Source organism: Acinonyx jubatus, chromosome D2 (assembly GCF_027475565.1).
Source record: "Acinonyx jubatus isolate Ajub_Pintada_27869175 chromosome D2, VMU_Ajub_asm_v1.0, whole genome shotgun sequence".
Taxonomy (NCBI): Eukaryota; Metazoa; Chordata; class Mammalia; order Carnivora; family Felidae; genus Acinonyx; species Acinonyx jubatus.
The window spans coordinates 1821698-1840733 of record NC_069393.1 but is presented as its reverse complement, the minus strand read 5'-3'; the positions used below and the strand labels follow the sequence as shown (position 1 = coordinate 1840733).

General features: G+C 46.8%; 1 protein-coding gene across 2 annotated transcripts in view; it reads right to left on the bottom strand.

The window, feature by feature from the left end:
* The window catches only part of CAPN9 (calpain 9), a 45676-nt gene that overhangs the window by 21784 nt on the left and 4856 nt on the right, over nucleotides 1-19036 (bottom strand). For both annotated transcript variants that reach the window (XR_008292105.1, XM_027046973.2), the window contains exons 2-7: nucleotides 17254-17323; nucleotides 12926-13044; nucleotides 11315-11448; nucleotides 7056-7224; nucleotides 6080-6163; nucleotides 1281-1366 (exon numbers count right to left, since the gene is read on the bottom strand). Coding sequence is in view for 1 of the 2 variants with exons in the window: in XM_027046973.2 (XP_026902774.2) it covers nucleotides 1281-1366; nucleotides 6080-6163; nucleotides 7056-7224; nucleotides 11315-11448; nucleotides 12926-13044; nucleotides 17254-17323 (662 nt within the window). In the remaining variant the exon portion in view is untranslated. The remainder of the gene's footprint in view (nucleotides 1-1280; nucleotides 1367-6079; nucleotides 6164-7055; nucleotides 7225-11314; nucleotides 11449-12925; nucleotides 13045-17253; nucleotides 17324-19036) is intronic.

Sequence of the window (19036 nt, the reverse complement as noted above, 5' to 3'; positions counted from 1 at the left end):
CAGGATAGGAAGCCGTCTCGTTCATTTGGGTTTCAGTATTTCTGTGCTTTCCATTTCTGCCAGGAGAGAGAGGCCGCTCTCTTCCCTCCTGTGATGCTGCTCGGGTGTGAGTCCATCTCGGCCACAGCTCCCGGGCTCTGAGGAGGCAGGAGCCGAACCGGGGCAGCAGGTGGGGGGACAAGAGCAGCCATGGGAGGCCTGGCCTCCGCGGGGGCGTGTGCTGTGCCCTCGGGCTGGAGTCAGGTTAACGGAGCCACAGATGCGCTGACGTGACGACTGTGCCGCGGTGGCTTTGTTGTGAGCAGAGGACAAACACGAGCTCAAGATCTATTCAGGTTCGAGACTTGCCGGAGGTCTACCCAGGGCCCCACGAGCCATGAGCGGGCGGGGCTGGGACAGCAGGACCCCAAGACGGCAGGGGCAGGGCCAGGGTGGGCCCCGCCCAAGCATATCTAAACATTCCCTGGTCCCCGTCACCTGGGCCGCTTCCCGAGGGACAAGGAGGGGACACACACCTGCAAAACAAAACTTTCTTTATAACTGGGGACCAAATAAAGAACCCTGGCTGACTGCTCTGTAATGGATGAATTTCCTGTCGCGCTTCCTCTGTCTCTCCACTGGGCCCCCGGGCCTCGGGCCGGTGGTCACTGACCAATGAGAGAGAACCCAGGAATGACCTGCCTGGTGATATTTCAGGGATCCTCACACCCAAAATACTCATTGCCACCCCCACCCCCACCCAAAACACACACATACCAAATATCAAAGCTACCATAATTGGAGATCAAGGCTTTCACAATACCATGGGGATATGAACTATTCCCATGGGAGGGAATACATCCACTGACATAAATACAATTATTGGAAAGTTTAAAAAGACATTAGGGGCACCTGGGTGGCTCATTCGGTTAAGCGACCGACTTTGGCTCAGATCATGATCTCGCAGTTTGTGGGTTCTGTGCTGATGGCTCAGAACCTGGAGCCTGCTTCAGATTCTGTGTCTCCCTCTCTCTCTGCCCCTCCCCCACTCTCTCTCTCTCTCTCTCAAAAATAAATAAACATTAAAAAAAATTTTTAAGCCATTATAAGGGTGTTCCATTTTGACTACATGATGGACCAGAGGGCTAAAAAGGGAGGAAGTAAGTCCACCCAGAAGCAGGACCCTGAACAAGAGTCAGGAGGGAACTGGGAGCTGTAGACCAAGGGCCCCTTCTTCATACGTCTGCACAAACCAGTGCTGGCCCCTCTGTGCCCCAGAAGGCAAGGAGGTGAGGACTGACCTGTCACTCCAGGACCCGTTCCACTCAACCTGGCCCCAAGGGTTCCGGACTCTGATGAGCTCCGTGTTCCGGCCTTGGAAGTTTACCTGGAGGGGAAAAACACCAGGGAGGTTATATATTCACGTGTGAACCTCAGAGTGCTTCACTTCCAGCCCGGGCTGGATTTACTGAAAGCCTCTTGACTGTGACACGCTAAAGCCATGTCCAAATTCATCAATTCTTTTTTTTTTAATTTTTAAATGTTTATATTTATTTTTGAGACAGAGGGAGACAGAGCATGAGTGGGGGAGGGGCAGAGAGAGAGGGAGACAGAATCCAAAGCTGTCAGCACAGACCCCGGTGCGGGGCTCCAACTCTTCAACCGCGAGATCATGACCTGAGTCCGAGTCTGCTGCTCTGGTGACTGAGCCACCCAGGCGCCCCGAAACTCATCAATTCTTCACTGGCCCTTGGAATTTTCTAGTTCCTAGTGAACATAATGGCTAGCGTTACCAACACCGTTATACCAGTCACCCACGATGGTTGCACTGCAGCTGGGAAATAACGTAGAATTATAAATAACAAGAAACTAGTCCACATGAATCTTCAGATGAATGAGTTTTCTCTCTGGCCTGGAATCTTCCTAGACGCGGAGACCAAGTCTTATTTATCAGTGTACCCTCAGCGTCTAGCACAGCGAGCGGTAAAGAAGAGTGGCCAGAAGTACTCATGGAGTGAGTTTTCTTCATCCTTAACATCTTACTCAGGGATCAGTGGAAAGTATGCAAGCACACACAGGAAATGTAAACAATGAATAAACAAAAACCACTTGCAAGCCTTCTGAATCCAATCTCCCTCCACTTTCAGGTGTCAGGTGAAGATTTCTGCTGTCCATATGGAGAACCCTTGGGCCAGTAAAGAAGGATGATGCAGTCATGGCCTTCATGCTCTGCCCTGGACCAGGAGAGAGGGCCAGTGCATTTAGAAAGATTTCGGAGGAAAGAGAGTAGAAGGAAAAGGCTTTTGTTCATCAGTGAACCAGAAATTTGAGCTCAAAACTCTTTACCCTCATGCACTGGGCACAAATTATATTTTTGGCGTGTAAAAATTAAGTTAGTGTAGCCTCTCCAGGGTCCAAGATGCAGCCCGCAGCTCATCATTTAAGATGTCCATGAAGAGAATTGTTCACGGAAGGTAAATCCCTTATAGGTGGAGAGAAAGGAAAAACAACTGAACAGATGTGATGAAAGGTTTCTATTTCTTAAAATAATATTTGGAAGATGTAACATTAAAAATCACCTGCCAAAAAGAAAAAAACCACCTGCCTACCCAAGTGAGTGATTGGCAAGGCATTATGGGTGGGAAGGAGGAGGTAAGAACACTTTGCAAATAGTTTTAATTCTAAAGAATGCAACTGTATCCCCTGGTGAGGAGGAAGGACTGGCTTCCTTCTGCACTCCTTACTCCCCACTCCTCTAGACTGGGTTTCTCAAAACATGGGTGGCAACAGGAGGAGACCAGAAGTGCCGGTGTCCTCTACAAACCGGGTTTGAGACTTGTCCAACAGAAGCATGAAGTGGGCAAAGATAAGCCTTCGGACTTCGTTGAGCATGAACCTGAGAGGATACAGCCCTTGGCTTCTTGTCCTCCTCTTCCAGGTCATCCCCTTTGCTTCTCTTTCCCACGTGTCCCCCCAGGAGTGCTTGTCCAAACCAAGCACTCACTAGAAGTCAGGGTGGTGTGCATGTGGGTCTGGAAGCCCCTGGGAATCAGTTCCACCCTGGACTATAGCTGCAGAGAATAGGACTTTTGAAGGTTAATTTTATGCGTCACCCTGACTTGGCCACTGGTGCCCAGATATTTGGTTATACACCATTTTGGGTGTGTCTGTGAGGGTGTTTCTAGAGGAGATTAGGATAGGTAGACTGAGCCAAGCAGATGGCCCTCCCCAGTGTGGGTGGACCTCATCTGATCAATTGAAGGGCTGAATAGAACTACAGAAGGTGGAGGAAGGGGAGAATTCACTCTGTGTCTAACTGCTGAGCTTGGACTTTGGTCCTCTTTTGCTCTGAGACCAGGACATGTACCCTTGGTTCTCCTGGTTCTCAGTCTTTTGGACTTGGGCCAGAACATCATCCCCAGCTTACAGATGGCAGACTGTAAGACAGAAGTCACAGGACTTCTCAGACTCCATAATCATTTGGAGTCCTCATTTGGGACTTCCTCATTGGGAGGAACCCAATTCCTCATTATCTATCTATCATCTATCTATATTTTAAAATTATTTTTAAAGTATATTTTAAGAGAGAGAGAGAGAGAGAAGGAGAGAGACAGACTATGAGCTGGGGAGGGGCAGAGAGAGGGAGAGAGAGAATCCCAAGCAGGCTCTGTACTGTCAGCACAGACTGTAAGATCATGACCTGAGCCAAGGTCAAGAGTTGGGCACTTAACCGACTCAGCCACCCAGGCACCCCTCATCTATCTATATCTTATTGGTTCTGTTTCTCTAGAGAACTATGACCCGTACAAGACTGGTAGAATTAAGGAAGAAAAAAAAGAAAAAACAAAGCCCAGGCTCCCACACCAGCTAAACAAGGTTGTTACTCTGGTGGAATCACATGTTTCTCTCTCTCTCTCTCTCTCTCTCCCTCTCTCTCCTATTTTGCTCTTTTGAATTCCAGCTGTCTCTCATCCTTTAGATGAGACATCCTCAAAAATATCTGAAAGTGTGGCTTAGACTGTGATGCCCTGAGGGTTGCTTCAAGATTCACAAATCAATCAGTAGCATACACCACATTAATAAAAAAAGTATAAGAAATAAGAACCATATGATCCTGTCAATAGATGCAGAAAAAGCACTTGCAAAATACAGCATCCATTCTTGATAAAAACCCTCAGCAAAGTAGGGATAGATGGAACATATCTCAACATCATAAAGGCCACATATGAAAGACCCACAGCTAATATCATCCTCAATGGGGAAAAGTTGAGAGCCTTTCCCCTACGGTCAGGAACAAGACAAGGATGTCCACTCTCACTGTTACTATTTAACGTAGTACTGGAAGTCTTAACTATAGCAACCAGCCAACAAAAAGAAATAAAACGCATCCAAGTCGGCGTGGAAGAAACCAAACTTTCATTATTTGCAGACAACATGATACTCTACATAGAAAACCTGAAAGACTCCACCAAAAAATCGCTAGAACTCATACATGAATTCAGCAGTTGCAGGATATAAAATCAACTACAGAAATGTGTCGCATTTCTATACACCAATAATGAAGCAGCAGAAAAAGAAATCAAGGAATCAATCCCAATTGCAATTGCACCAAAACCAGTAAGATACCTAGGAATCAACCCAACTAAAGGGGCAAAAGATCTTTCCTCTGAAAACTATAGAAGACTTATGCAAGAAACTGAAGAGGACACAAAGAAATGGAAAAGTATTCCATGCTCATGGATTGGAAAAACAAATTGTTAACATGTCAATACTACCCAAAGCAATCTACACATTTAATGCAATCCCTATCAAAATACCACCAGCATTTTTTGCAGCGCTAGAATAAACGATCCTACAATTTGCATGGAACCACAAGGACCCCTGAAAAAGAAAACCATCCCGAAAAAGAAAAAAAAAAACACCTGGAGTCCTCATCAGGGAAATACAAATCAAAACCACAATGAGACGTCACCTCACACTTGCCAGAGTGGCTAAAATTAACCACACAAGAAACAACAGGTGTTGGCGAGGAGGCGGAGAAACGGGAACCCTCTTGCGCTGTCGGTGGGAAGCAAACCAGAGCAGCCACTCTGGGAAACAGTATGGAGGTTCCTCAAAAAAGTGAAAATAGAACTGACATATGATCCAGCAACTGCACTATTAGGTATTTAACCAAAGGATAGAAAAATACAGATTGGAAGGTGTACATGCACCCCAATGTTTATAGCAGCACTATCAACAATAGCCAAACTATGGAGAGAGCCCAAATGCCCATCGGCTGATGAATGGATAAAGAAGATGTGATATGTATAATGGAATATTATTCAGTCATCAAAAAGAAGGAAATCTCGTCACGTGCAACGATGTGGACGGAGCTAGTGTGTATTACACTAAGTGAAATAGGTCACTCGGAGAAAGACAAATCCTGTATGAGTTCGCTCATATGTGGAATTTAAGAAACAAAACATGAAAATATGGGAGGGGTACTCTTAACGAGATCATACTCTTAACAACAGAGAACAAGCTGAGGGTTGATGGAGGGAGGGAGGGAGGGGGGGATGGGCCAGATGGGTGAGGGATATTAAGGAGGGCACTTGCGATGAGCACTGGGTGTTGTATGTAAGTGAGGAATCACCGCATTCTACTCCTGAAACCAATATTGCACGGTATGTTAACTAAAATTTAAATTAAAAACAGAAAAAACAAAATTTTAAAACCCTTGAAGTCATTGGCAGTCGGATACATACAAATTAAAACAATGATGCAAGATCACCTCATACCCGTTTGTTTGGCAAAATGCAAAGACCGGCTGTTGGCAGACATTTGAGGAGGGGACAATTTGACACGTGTACTGGTGGAATCGTGGCGTGTTGTGACCATTCTGGAGAGTAATCTGGCACTATTTAGGCAATTAAGTGCATGCCTCAGATCCCGCAATCCCACCTCTGGGCATGCATCCTCCAAAACGTTTTGCCTAAGTGTCTGAGGAACCATGTTAAAAAGAAAAAATATATATAATGTGATGCACTAAATAAGTACAAGGGACTAGCACAACCGAGGCTATTCCTATACCCTGTCCACAGGGGTTCACATCGCCTACCTGGTCAATTCCTGTCACACTGTAGGCATGGCCCTTAATGAGACCAAAAGGTGTCCGGGCTTCAGACTCTGTAGCATTTCGGATCTGGAACATGAAAAGAGCACCGTTGGACCCATTGGGGACCTTAACCCTTCCCTCCCTGCCCAGACCGAGCTCCAGGCCGGGGCTGGCCCCTTCGAGCCATGTGCCTGAAGCATAGCCTCGCGCCGGGGTGAGGAGACCCTGAATCCCGCGACAAGTTCACTTTTTGCCCCCAAACAGAACAACCTGACCGCCCCCATCATGCAGCACGGCACAAGATAGAAGATCCCATACACCCGAGAGAGGATAGCCGGCATTTAACAGTAGACAACCCTATGTCACACGCCTGAAAGCGAAGACGAAATGGATAATTTAGTAGCAAAGAATACATTCCCAAGGTCGACCCAAGAGGAGACAGAAAGCTTGAACAGGACTCTAATAACTAGCTGGGATAAAATTATATGTGTGTGTGTTTGCACGCATGAAGACATTGGAGAAATACTGTCAGAGTCCTATCTACAGATATGAATTTTTTAATGATATACGAAGCAAAAAAAAAAAAAAAATTCAGGCACGTATGAAGATTCCATTTAGTAAAACCAAACTAAACTTCTGCTGTGGTTGTGTATGTATGTGCGTGCCTGTGTGTACAAAGAAGAGCGGGGCGTGAAGGGCACACACCCGGTGTCACAGGGCTGGGACTTGGGGAGGGAGATAGGGATTTGCCTTTATAGATCGCACGATTGTCCCACTGGCTACAGTAAGTACACCCCAACTTTGTAATTTGGAAAACATGAAATTAAAGCCTCTGTTTTAATGAAAATAAATAAACATTGACACCACCCTCCCACTGCCTGAAAGTTATGTTCTTCCTCACACGGGGCCAGGGCAGCTGGCCCAGATCCCCAGCCCCAGGGCAGCGGGGGGCATGTGAACAAGCCAATGAACGACTTACATCAATGGAGCAGCCCACGAGAGAGCCCCTCTTCAAGGCCTTCTCCAGAATCTCATAGAAGTTCTCTGGAGCCTCTTTAGTTGCAAAGGTCTCTGCTACACCCCCGGTGAAGTCTTCCATGGCCTCGATGGCGCTGCCTCCCTTCAGAGCCTCGTAGCTACCGCTCAGCCTGTAAGGGCGGCAAGGAAGCACGGACACCGTTGCAGGAAACCAGGAAGACCACCAGGTGGCGCCCCTTGGCCAAAGATTTTCTAACTTGTAGGGCCCGTCCTTCAGGGCCTTGCCCTGGCTGGGTGATGGGGAAGGAAGATGGGAAGCAGGCATAGGGCTTTACCTGGAGCTCCAAGGATCCAGGCTTTCTGTGAGACAGGCAGTTGGCTGTGGTGGTAAAGGGCGTGGACTCTGGTCCCTGACCGGCTGCAGGTTCAAGCGCTGGATCCACAATGTACAAGCTGAGTGCTCTGGGGACACCTCCCTTACCCAATGCTTCAGTTTCCTCATTTGCAAAATGGGGGTGATGGGTGGTGTATGCTCCCTCCTGGGACTGCTGTGAGGTTTAAATGAGTCTCTCTCTCTCTCTCTCTCCTCCCCTCTCTCCCTCCCTCCTCCTCTCTCATCTTACACACAACAGGGCTTGACCATGAAGGTGTCAGCTATATGTAGACCTGAGACAAAGTTGAAGATCTTTTTCTTCCTTTCTGGTCTTGCAGAATCCCAACCTTTTTTCTCATAGTTGTATTTTTTATGAATATTTTCATAATGAATATTTTCATCATGAATATTTTATTAATATAAATTCATATAAGGTAAAACCCCATGCCTGCTTATATATTATATATAAATTTATATTAATATTATTATATTTTCTATTAATATTAGTTGTATTTTTATTAATATTATTAATATAATAAATTATATTAATATAAGTTAATATAATATAATATAATTAATATACGTGCACACACACACATACACACACATATAGGCATCCTGCTTGAATTTTAAAACCAACTTTCCCATTTAGAACAGTTTCAGATTTAAAGAAAAAATTGTACATAGTACGGAAAGTTCCCATCTACCCCCACCCAATTTCCCCTAGCGTTAACATCTTACATTAGTGTGGTATACTTGTTCCCAGTGACTGAACCCATACATTGTTATTATTAAGGTCCTTACTTTCTTCTTATGTCTTTAGTTTTTACCTAATATGCTTCTTCTGTTCCAAGAACAGGATATCCCATCCAAGATATCACATCACACTTAGTCCTCATGTCTCCTTGGCTGTGATAGTGTTTCGGACTTTCCCTGCTTTCTATGACCTTGACAATTATGAGGAATACTGTCGGGTGTTTTGTAGAATCTCTCTCAATTAGGATCTGTCTGTTGTTTTTCTATTGGTTAGACCGGGGTTATGGGTTTGGGGGAGGGAGACCACAGAAGTAAGGTGTCCTTCTCATCACGTCACATCCAGGGTCCATAGTGTCACCATGACTTATCGCTGCCCATGGTGCCTTGACCACCTGGGGGAGGTCATGCCTGTTAGGTTTCTCCACTAGATAGTTACTCTCTCTCCCCCTGTCCACGCCGTCCCCTTTGGAAGGATGTCATTACGTGCACCTAAGGAGCAGGGAGTTTTGCTCAACCTTAGATGACTTGCAATTCTTCTATAGGGTAGATTTATTCTTTTCTCCAATTTATGTATTCAGTCATTTGTTTATATCAGAATGGACTCATGGGTATTTGCTTCGTACTCTGGCTTATAATCCAATACAACTTTACTTATTTTGTTCCTCACAGTGTTCTAGGTTTGGCTATTTTCAGCTTCTCCAGCTGGCTCCTGGGTCCCTTTGACATAACCCCATCAGTGTGTGTGTGCGTGTGTGTGTGCGTGTGTGTCTAAAACGTGTTCTCACTCCTTACTACTACAAGATGCTCTAGGCTCATCTTATGAATTTCCCACCCCTGTCCTACAATCAGCCTTATCTCCACGGAGCCTTGGTTCCTTTCACTGGAAAATGGTATTTAGAGACCAAGACCCGAGAAGTAGGAGTGCTTGTTGCTGTGGGGCTGCCATTCTTTCTAGGCCATCTCTGCTGACAAAGTGGGGAAATAATGTATATACACTGACCCTGTATATATACATATATCTTTATGGAACCATCTCTTTCAAACAAGATGTGAGTTCAGCCTGAGTCGCCAGCCCTAACCCATGACAACATGCATTATTCCAGCCTCCTCCCCTTGCTTCTTTGTAACCTCCTCTCTAACTGTGAGGAACCTAGCTCGACCACCTGCCTTAATTGTTCAATTCACAATTATATACATGTATCATATATTATATATGAAACATATATATTACAAAACATATATATGATACATGTATATATGCATAATATACGTATTATATATATACACATATATAGCACATATATCATACACACACACACACACACACACACACAATTATATATGTATAATGGTATCAGAATGTTGTCCTGTGTCCCTATGAGAAACAACTTTATCAGCCCAAGTAGAATGCTCGTGTATAATTCCTCTTGCCGTTAATCTTACAGACCCCACTCATCTCCACCGTTACTCAGGTTAGCTCCCTTTTCTCCTACCCTCCAGTGAGTTTGTCTCATAAATTTGTGATATAGTTAGATGAAATGCATAGCCCTCATTTCATCCTGGGATTCTTCATCCTTCTCGATGATTTTTAAATCTTCTTGTATTAAGCTTCATTGTTTGTGCCGTAAAGGGTTATGGGTTTGGTAAATGAATGGCATCATGTATTTACTATTACAGTATCCTACAGAATAGTCTCACCACCCTAAAAAAAAGATCCTTTGTGCTCCACATATTCATCCCTATTCCTCTCTGTCCCTCCCCCTGAACTCCTGGCAACCACTGATCTTTTTATTGTCTCCATAGTTTTGCCTTTTCCAGGATGTCATACAGTTGGAATCATACAATATGTCGTGTGTTCAGACTGGCTTCTTTCACTCTGCAATATGCGTTTAAGATTCATCCATTTCTTTTCATGGCTTGATAGCTCATTTTTTTAAATCGCTAAATAATGTTTCATTGCCTGAAAGTACCACATTTATTTACCCATTCATCTTGAAGGACACCTTGGCTGCTTCCAGTCTTTGACAATTGCGAATGATGGGGCTAAAAACATTTGTGTTCAGGTTTTTGTGTGGACCTAAGTTTGTATCCAAGTCATTTGGGTAGAAATGACTTTTTACCCGACTCATCTACCAAGAAATGTGACTGATGATTCATTAGGTAAGAGTATGTTCAGTTTTGTAAGAAACTGCCAACTTGTCTTCCAAAATGGATGACCCATTTGGGCCACCATGGCTCCCCCCGTGGCCATTCATTGGCTCCCCCCACCAATGAATGAGAGTTCCTGTTGCCCACATCTTTGTCAGAAACTGATGCTGTACGTGTGTGGTGGTATTTCGCTATTGTTTGTAATTTACAATTTCCCAGTGACAAATGATGTTGAGCATCTTTCCATGTGTTTATTTGTCCCCTGTCCATGTTTTCTGGTGAGGTGTATCCCAATCATCTTGGGCCTCTTCTAATGACCAAAAACCAAACACAGATTTTCTTTTTTAGGAAACTTATTCTTCACTCTTTGAGTGAATACACTTCATATTCCACTGACTCCTACCAGCTGGAATTCTTGACCCAAAGCTTTTTCCAGGGCTGCCGGGGGAGGATTTCCCTGTGCTGGGCTCACCGAGAAGGAAGCTATGCCCACCCAGCCCTGGAAAGCACAGGCTGTGGCCCCTGGAGGTGACGGTTGCACAATAATGTGAAGGCACTGAATGCCACTGCACTGTATACTGAAAAAGGATTAAAATGGTAAATTTTACCACAGCCCAGATGTTTGAGCTGTAACAGTGCTCGGTGGGAAGTCGGGAGAGCCAAGATCCATCAACACATCCAGAATTTCTTCCACCTCCCCTCTCAGCTCTTCGGAAGGCCAGATTCATGACACAGGGAGAGAAGAGGGACGTGTGTCACCACTCTGCCCAAGGATGGGCACAGCTAAGCCATGACAGGAAAACTATCCACACTTTCCTTTTCCACCTCTGAGCCTCACCGAGCCCCAAGAGGGTTGGCCACACGGGGCCACACCCGTGAACTCTGTGTCCCTGGTCATTCAAGCTCTCTGAAAAGGCTCTGGGGATAGAGACCACTTCTTGGACCTGCCTGGCCCTTGGCCTGGCCCTGCAGGGGGCACTCACTTGGCGTAGGCTTTTTCCAGCAGGGAACTCCAGAACTCTCTGTGGTCGGCCGAGTGGAGGAAGATCAGGCGGTCCCTGAAGGTGGGCAGTCGGTCATCGATGACCACATCCAGCCATTCGCTGTGCTGCCAAAACTGTTGGCCAGATGGAGATGGAAACCATGGGGGTGAGGCACAGGGGAGGTCCAGCCCCATCTGTAAAGGCTTGGCTCTTTCTCCCACCCTGGGCTCCCTTGGCACTTCCTCCCTCAGACCAAACCTCCCTTAGGGTCTTGAGGAAACTCACACGTGGGTTCCATGATGGGTCTCCTGGACTTTGTCCACCAAGCATCCCACCCCACTGCTGGCAGCGGATTGGAGACCCAGTGTCGACCCATCAAAGCCAGGGTCACACGTGGACATTCGGCAGGGTGGGCCGAGTTAGCTCCTCTCTCCCAAGCGAAGGGGGTGGTGTGGGGTTTGCTCCACTCCTGCCCAGCTCGCGTCTCCATGTCCCTCTCCCCACCAATCGCAGGTTATCTTGGATGTCCCTGCCTCTTGAGTTGCCTCTTTGCCCGGGGGTGGAAACTCTATAACTGATCTCTTTTGGCCATTCACACGCAGAGAGAGGCTGTGGTGGGGCACACTCGTGCCAGGTGGGCCGACACCAGGTGAGCGTGCATGCACCCGTATGTACGCGCACATGCGTTCTTGTGTGTTCACACACGTACCTATAAGCGAGTCCAGCTATGTGTGTGAGCGCATATGTTCACATATGTGTACACGTGCATTCTTGTGCATGCATGCACACGTGTGTGAGTGCATCCATGTCAGAACTCAGATTGCCGGCCTTGGGGACGGAGGGGACGGGGCTGGCCCAGGCGTGTCGGGACAGAAATGCGTGCCTGCCCCGTGCTGCCCCCTTCATTGGATCCTTTTAGGTCTGTGAACACCTCACGAGCTCGATATCAGTCCTTGTTTCTCCAGACAGCTTGTGAAGGCCGGGGTCCCTAGGAAATCTGCCTGAGGTCACCCACGTAGGCACAGGGACCAGCGGGCATCCGTGGGTGGGCAGCTCTGCACAGGGACTACAGGGAGAGGTGGGGAGAGGAGAGGGAACAGGGTGAAAAGAAAACCACAAACCAATTCCCAGGCAGGCCGTGCCCACGTGAGGCTCGGCGCGGGTCCCACGGGGGCGACGCGTGTCCTGCCGGGACCCCAGCAGGTGACGTCTCAGGGTTTCTCTCTATTTCTACTTCTTACCCTCACACACGTCTCCAAATCTGTGCTTCTTCAGTAAGGAGAATCTCTCGGTTTGAGAAAAATATGAGAAATAATCCGGTCCCTGAGAGGTATAAGGGTTTTAGGCCATTTATGCTGAACGCACAAGATATTCCAAAGACGAAAACCTGTAGCGTGGTCCTGCAGACTTGCCAAAGTTCTACTAGATATATTCCGAACGCGGGTCCTTCGAGTGCGTTTAGACGTTAGCCCTTGACAAAGCCCAGTTTGGGGTGCGGCTTTCCCACAGATGGGGGCGCATTCCTCGGGGGATTACCAAGCAGCTGAAGAGGCGGGTGGCGTCACGTCGGACCCCAAAGACCTAGCTCTACCGGCCAAGGCCCCCTCTTACCTGGAAATGGAATATCCCGGCATAACCGGGTCCAAAGCTTTGGTCCTGGGGGACGACTCGAACCAGAGCTTTTTCATTCAGCGTCAGGGAGGCGATGGCAGCTAATAGCCAGCAGTCGCCTGCGAAATGAAGGCCATAAATCACAGTTTTCATCGCCCAGTTCACAGTAAATTGGGAAACTCTATACGCCAGAAGGAGAAGTGGGGGCGTCCCAGATGTGGCCGCGTCTTTTCCGCGTTTAAGGAAATGGACAGAATACCACCAAATACCTCTGCTCCCCACCCCCCCACCCCCGCCACCTTCTGCCTCCCTTCCTGGCTCTTCCCTTGCCCGGTTTATCACGCAGAGCTGTTGTCGGCTGGCCAGCGTTATAGGATACGCTCACTTGGGTTTCAGACATATGCTCCATTATGCATCAGCTCTGTGCGGTTCCAGAGACTTCCCCTCCAGAGGGCGAAGCCGCCATATGTCCGTGTCAGCGTGCGCTGGGTAAATAGGCAATTCATAAGCGCAGCCCAGGAAATTGGGGGGCCCTCAGAAATAGCCCTTGCAAGTGCCTGGGGAGTATATTTACGGCACCGAGACCTCCCCACAGCCCAGACTCCATGTAGTTAGAGATCGCAGTAGCTCCAATTATTATTTTTAAGAATTTTTTTAATGTTTATTTATGAGAGAGACAGAGACAGAATGCGAGTGGGTTAGGGGCAGGGAGAGAGGGAGACACGGAATCCGAAGCAGGCTCCAGACTCTGAGCTGTCAGCCCAGGGCCCGACGAGGGGCTCAAACTCACGAGCCGCGAGATCACGACCTGGGCCGAAGTCGGACGCTCAGCCGACTGAGCCACCCAGGCGCGCCTCCAATTATTTTTCACTGTCAAGATTTGCTGACTGATCTACGGATTTCTGCAGCGATGTCTTCATGATAACACACATCTAGAGGACAACTGCAAGGTGCCGTCAGATCTCAGATCGTACTGATCTGCGCTGCACCAGGCGGACGCAGCCACTTGCCCGCGTTGAGAATGGAATGAGCCCCTCTCTTCATTGCTGCTTGGGAACTAGGGGTGAGCAGATATTTGGAAGTATCCATTTAACCAACGGGAACCCCTCTGTTTTCTCCCAGATCTGTTTGCCATAGATCCCACCACCGTCGTTGGAATTCAAGACCCCGTCGCCCTCAGCCAGGCTTCCCCGGGGCTCACATTTCTGGAAAAGACCATATACCCCATGACCCCTTTCTGATTGTTGTGCACAGGCAGGAGAGACTCACAGAAGGCCTAGCATCAGGGAAAGGACTCCCAGAGTCGCTCTGCTTCTGGCTTTCCCTACAGTGTCCCCCAGGGGGCACATGCCACAGGGTTCGAATGCCTCAGCCGCTCTTTGGCAGCCTGGGGTCCGGCCTTGGGGAGATGGTAATGAGAAAGGACACAGGATCATTTGTCCAGCAAGGTTCACAGAGTGCCTCCCGGGAGCCGGTCCCTGCTTTCAGCTCTGGGGTCTGATGGAGGGGCCCCTGCTGTGGGGCTGACCTCCTCCCCACTCTTCTCCGAGTTATGGCTTTGCCTGGTACAGGAAAATGCCTTTCTTTTCCTGAGAGTGTGGCAGATCATGTCTCTTCAGCCAGGAATGCCCTGAGCGTTTGAAGGAGGAGATTCAGAAGCCGGTGCTATTCACACAACTTAAACCAAAGGGGAAGACTCAAGAGCAGAGCAATATTGCTTTGTCTCTGCTGGGCCCGTACCCTCTGCAGGGTATTGCTTATCCCAGCGCTATGCCCAGAATAAGGGTACCCTCTCAAGGTCAGTTTGTTGGGCAGCCGGATGAACAGACAATAGCAGGCAGGGGGCCGCCAACCAGGAGAGGTGGGAGATGGTGATGTTCTAGCTTTTATTTTGGGTGGCAGACTCACAGCTGTTCATTTTATTGTTAGCCCTCGTTGTGCACACATATGTACAGTATTTGGAAATAATAAAAGTGTTACAAAAGTGCACACATATGCACAGTATTTGGAAATAATAAAATTGTTATAAAGTACTAGTTACAGGGGTACCTGGGTGGCTCGGTTAAGCCTCCGACTTCAGCTCAGGTCATGATCTCGTGATCTGTGAGTTCGAGCCCTGCATCGGGGTCTGTGCTGATGGCTCAGAGCCTGGAGCCTGCTTTGGATTCTGTGTCTCTCTCTCTCTGCCCCTCCCCCCCTCATTCTCTCTCTCTCTCTCTCTCTCTCTCTCTCAAAAATATAAACACTAAAAAAATAAAGAAAACAAAATAATAGTTACAATCAACACCAGCTAAGGTTAAATATGCAATTGTAATTCCAAATGGGTGTTTGCACTCCTGTGACAAACCAAAACTTTGAAACACAAAGAAGCCTGTACGATGACTTTCTAAGCGAGGGGGCAGTGAAGGGAGATAGAGGAAGAGTTTGGGGGTGAGATGAGAGAGAAGATGAGGAAGGGACAGACAGAGTCTCCCGGAGAAGGCTTACCCTCAATAAATGAAGACCAATCTGAATGTAAATAGTTTTGGAAGGTCAAAATTCTAGCTAGGCTGTCTAATTCTATCATCTATGTACAGTTGACCTTTGAACGACATGGGGGTAAGGGGCACCGATCCCTGGCACAACTGGGAATCCATGTATAACTTCTGGCTCCCCCTAAAATTAACAGCCGGTAGCCTACTATTGACTGAAGGCCTTGGTGATAAGTCAATTAACACATATTTTGGATGTTATATGTATCCTGTACTGCACGCCTACAATAAAGTAAGCTGGAGGGGCGCCTGGGTGGCTCGGTCGCTTATGCGTCCGACTTCGGCTCAGGTCATGATCTCACGGGTCGTGGGTTCGAGCCCCACGTCGGGCTCTGTGCTGACAGCTCGGAGCCTGGAGCCTGCTTCGGATTCTGTGTCTCCCTCTCTCTTTCTGCCTCTCCCAGCTCGTGCTCTGTCTCTCTGTAATGTTACGTGTAAACATTTAAAAACTTTTTAAGTAAGGTAGAGAAAAGAAAATGTTAGTAAGAAAATCATAAGGAAGAGAAAATCCATTGGCAGTACAATACTATATTTATACAAAAAAAATCCATGGGTAAGTGGACTCATGTTGCATCATTGTATCTCTCTTTGTATCTATCATCTATGTATCTATGTATCTATCTATCATCTATGTATCTTTTATGTATCTTATCTATCATCTATCTATGTATCTATCTATCTATCTATCTATCATCTATCTATCATCTGTGTATCTTCTATCTATCTATGTATCATCTATGTATCATCTATCTTATCTATCTATCTATCTATCTATCTATCATCTATGTATCCTTTATCTATCTATCTTCTATCTATCTATCTATCTATCTACCTATCATCTATCTATGTATCTTCTATGTATCTATGTATCTATCTGTCTATCTATCTATCATCATCTATGTATCTTCTATCATCTATCTATCATCTATGATCATCATAATCTATGTATCTTCTATCTATCTATCTATCTATCTATCATCTATCTACCAACTATCATCCCTCTAGGTTTGTGACTCTGGGTTCAATGTTTGGGTAGCTGGGTCATTGAGCATGGTCAGCTGTGAATCTGGGCCTCATAAGCTTACAGCTCCACTGGTTTTTTTTTTTTTTTTCTAGAAGGTCTTTTTTTTTTTCATAAATAGAATAAAGGTAAACCCAGTCCAATGTTGGACTAAATCCTGAAATGCAAGGTCCAATGTAACTGACTTGGGGGTACTCTCGGGTCAATTGTAGGAAGGAGATTGTGAAGCTCGGGGGTGGGGGGTGGGGTGCCCCAAAGTCTGAGCCCCTGGGCGGCATAATGGTTAAGAGCAAGTTCAGATCCCGACCACCCAGCTATCGCTCCTGTGACTCACGTTACTTAGCCTCCCTCAGCGTCGGGTTCTCATTTATAAAATTGGAAGGGTCACTGGGAGGCTGACATGGTGACGAGTTAATGCGAGTATTAGCTGTGTCATGGGGCCGGGAGCCAGACCGGCGTCACCAGGCATCTCTGTTCTCTGTAAACTCCTGGATCGTGAGCCCCACACCATAGGCACATCCGCCCCCAGGGAACAAGAGTACAAGTCGCCCAGGTCTGCTGGGCTCCATCTGGGGGCACAGACTGGCAGACTGGGAGGGAGGAGAGGAGGAAGCAGCAGGGGGCAGCAGTGCTGTTCCCCCAAACCCTGTGCCCCTTGGGTTTCCAGGGTCCCGTGCTGCCCTTGTCACGGAAGCAGCTCAGAGGGCCTCTCCTACTGGCCCCTACGGGTGCTCTGTCCAACCCCCCTCTCTCCATGCCCCATCTCCCCCACTTACCAAGCTCCCCCTGGCAGATATCTGTCCTGGTGGCCCCTCCAAGGATGAATTCTGGGTTTTCCACTATTTCCTGGAAGAACAAAGGCGTTACTGAAGTGAGGCCCGCCCCGTCCTGGGCCGGTGTGCTTGGAGCAGGTGCAGGGTCTCTCTCCATTCTGGGAGCAGAGGGCTCTTTCCTGTATTTGATTCTTTTCCTACGGAGGGACACCACAAACCTGGGCCTGTCTCTGGGAGACATCCCTCATCCCCTGGGGAGAGATCCTACCTTCTGCGCGGTCCCTCAGTGCAGTCCTCTGGTCATACAACTCTTGCCATGCCAGGCTGCAAAGCAGGACCAGGAACCGAAGGTTCCCACTGCCACTCAGGCCCTGGGCTAGGAGTCAGGGGGAGCATGAGTTCGAATCCTGACTCCCAGCTTATGGGCATTACACCTTCTGTGGGCTTCAAATGCCTCATCTTAAAATGGGGTGATATAGGGGCACCTGGGTGGCTCAGTCAGTTAAGCATCCGACGTCAGCTCAGGTTATGATCTCACGGTCCATGAGTTTGAGCCCCGCATCGGGCTCTGTCCTGATAGCTCAGAGCCTGGAGACTGTTTCAGATTCTGTGTCTCCCTCTCTCTCTGACCTTCCCCTGTTCATGCTCTCTCTGTCTCAAAAATCAATAAAAACATTAAAAAAAATTTTTTTAAATGGGGTAATACACCACAGACTGGTGTCTAGGATTAAATACAAATTTCCACTCTCCCCACCCAGCTTCTTTCTTTTTTAAAATATGTATTGTGTGTATATATATATATATATATATATGCAGTAAAACTTTGGTTTGCGAGCATAATTCGTTCTGGAAACATGCTTGTAATCCAAAGCACTTGTATATCAAACCGGACTTCCCCATAAGAAATCACGGAAACTCAGATGATTCATTCCGCAACCCAAAAATATTCATATAAGAATGATTACAATACTGTGATATAATATAACAAAATAAGGAAAATGCAAAATATAAAGAAAATAATAAATTAACCTGTACTTCCCTTTGAAAAGCTTCATGGCTGGTGTGAGGGAGACAAGAGAGAGGAGGGTTATTGTGTAGGACGACTTTCACTATCACTGATGGAATCACGGCTGTTTGTTGGTTCAATGGAATCTTTTTCTTTTCGTGCAACTTTAACAAGGAACCTAGCCAATGACCCAGAATGAAGTAAAGCATTCCTAAGCTCACTCTTGTATGGAAAAGCAAAGGACTGTCCTTAGGTGCTTAGAAGCGACAAAAAATACACGAGTCCCAGTTGTGGGAACTTTCCAACATCCTGAAAAATCTCTGATTTCTGCCGAAAACCATGGCCTGAGACTGAGCATTTGAGCATGGGAGACGATCACCCACAATCCTGCGGTGAGAGACAGAGAGACAGAGAGAAAGGGAGACAGACAGAGAGAGAGAACCATTGGCTCACTTGTGGTCATGTGACGTTAGGCATCACGTACTACTTGTACTGCAAGACATTGCTGGTTTATAAAGTTAAAATTTATTAGAAATGTTTGCTCACATTGTGGAATACTCACAGAACAAGTTACTTGCAGTCCAAGGTTTTACCATATATATATATATATATATATATATACATATATATATACATACACATATACACATGCATATACACACTATATAGTGGGAGATATGTGCATATATCTCTCATGTCACTTTACCTCAGTGCATTATATATATTCTATTATATAGTTCACATATTATATTATTGTGTATACATAGTTATTTATACATA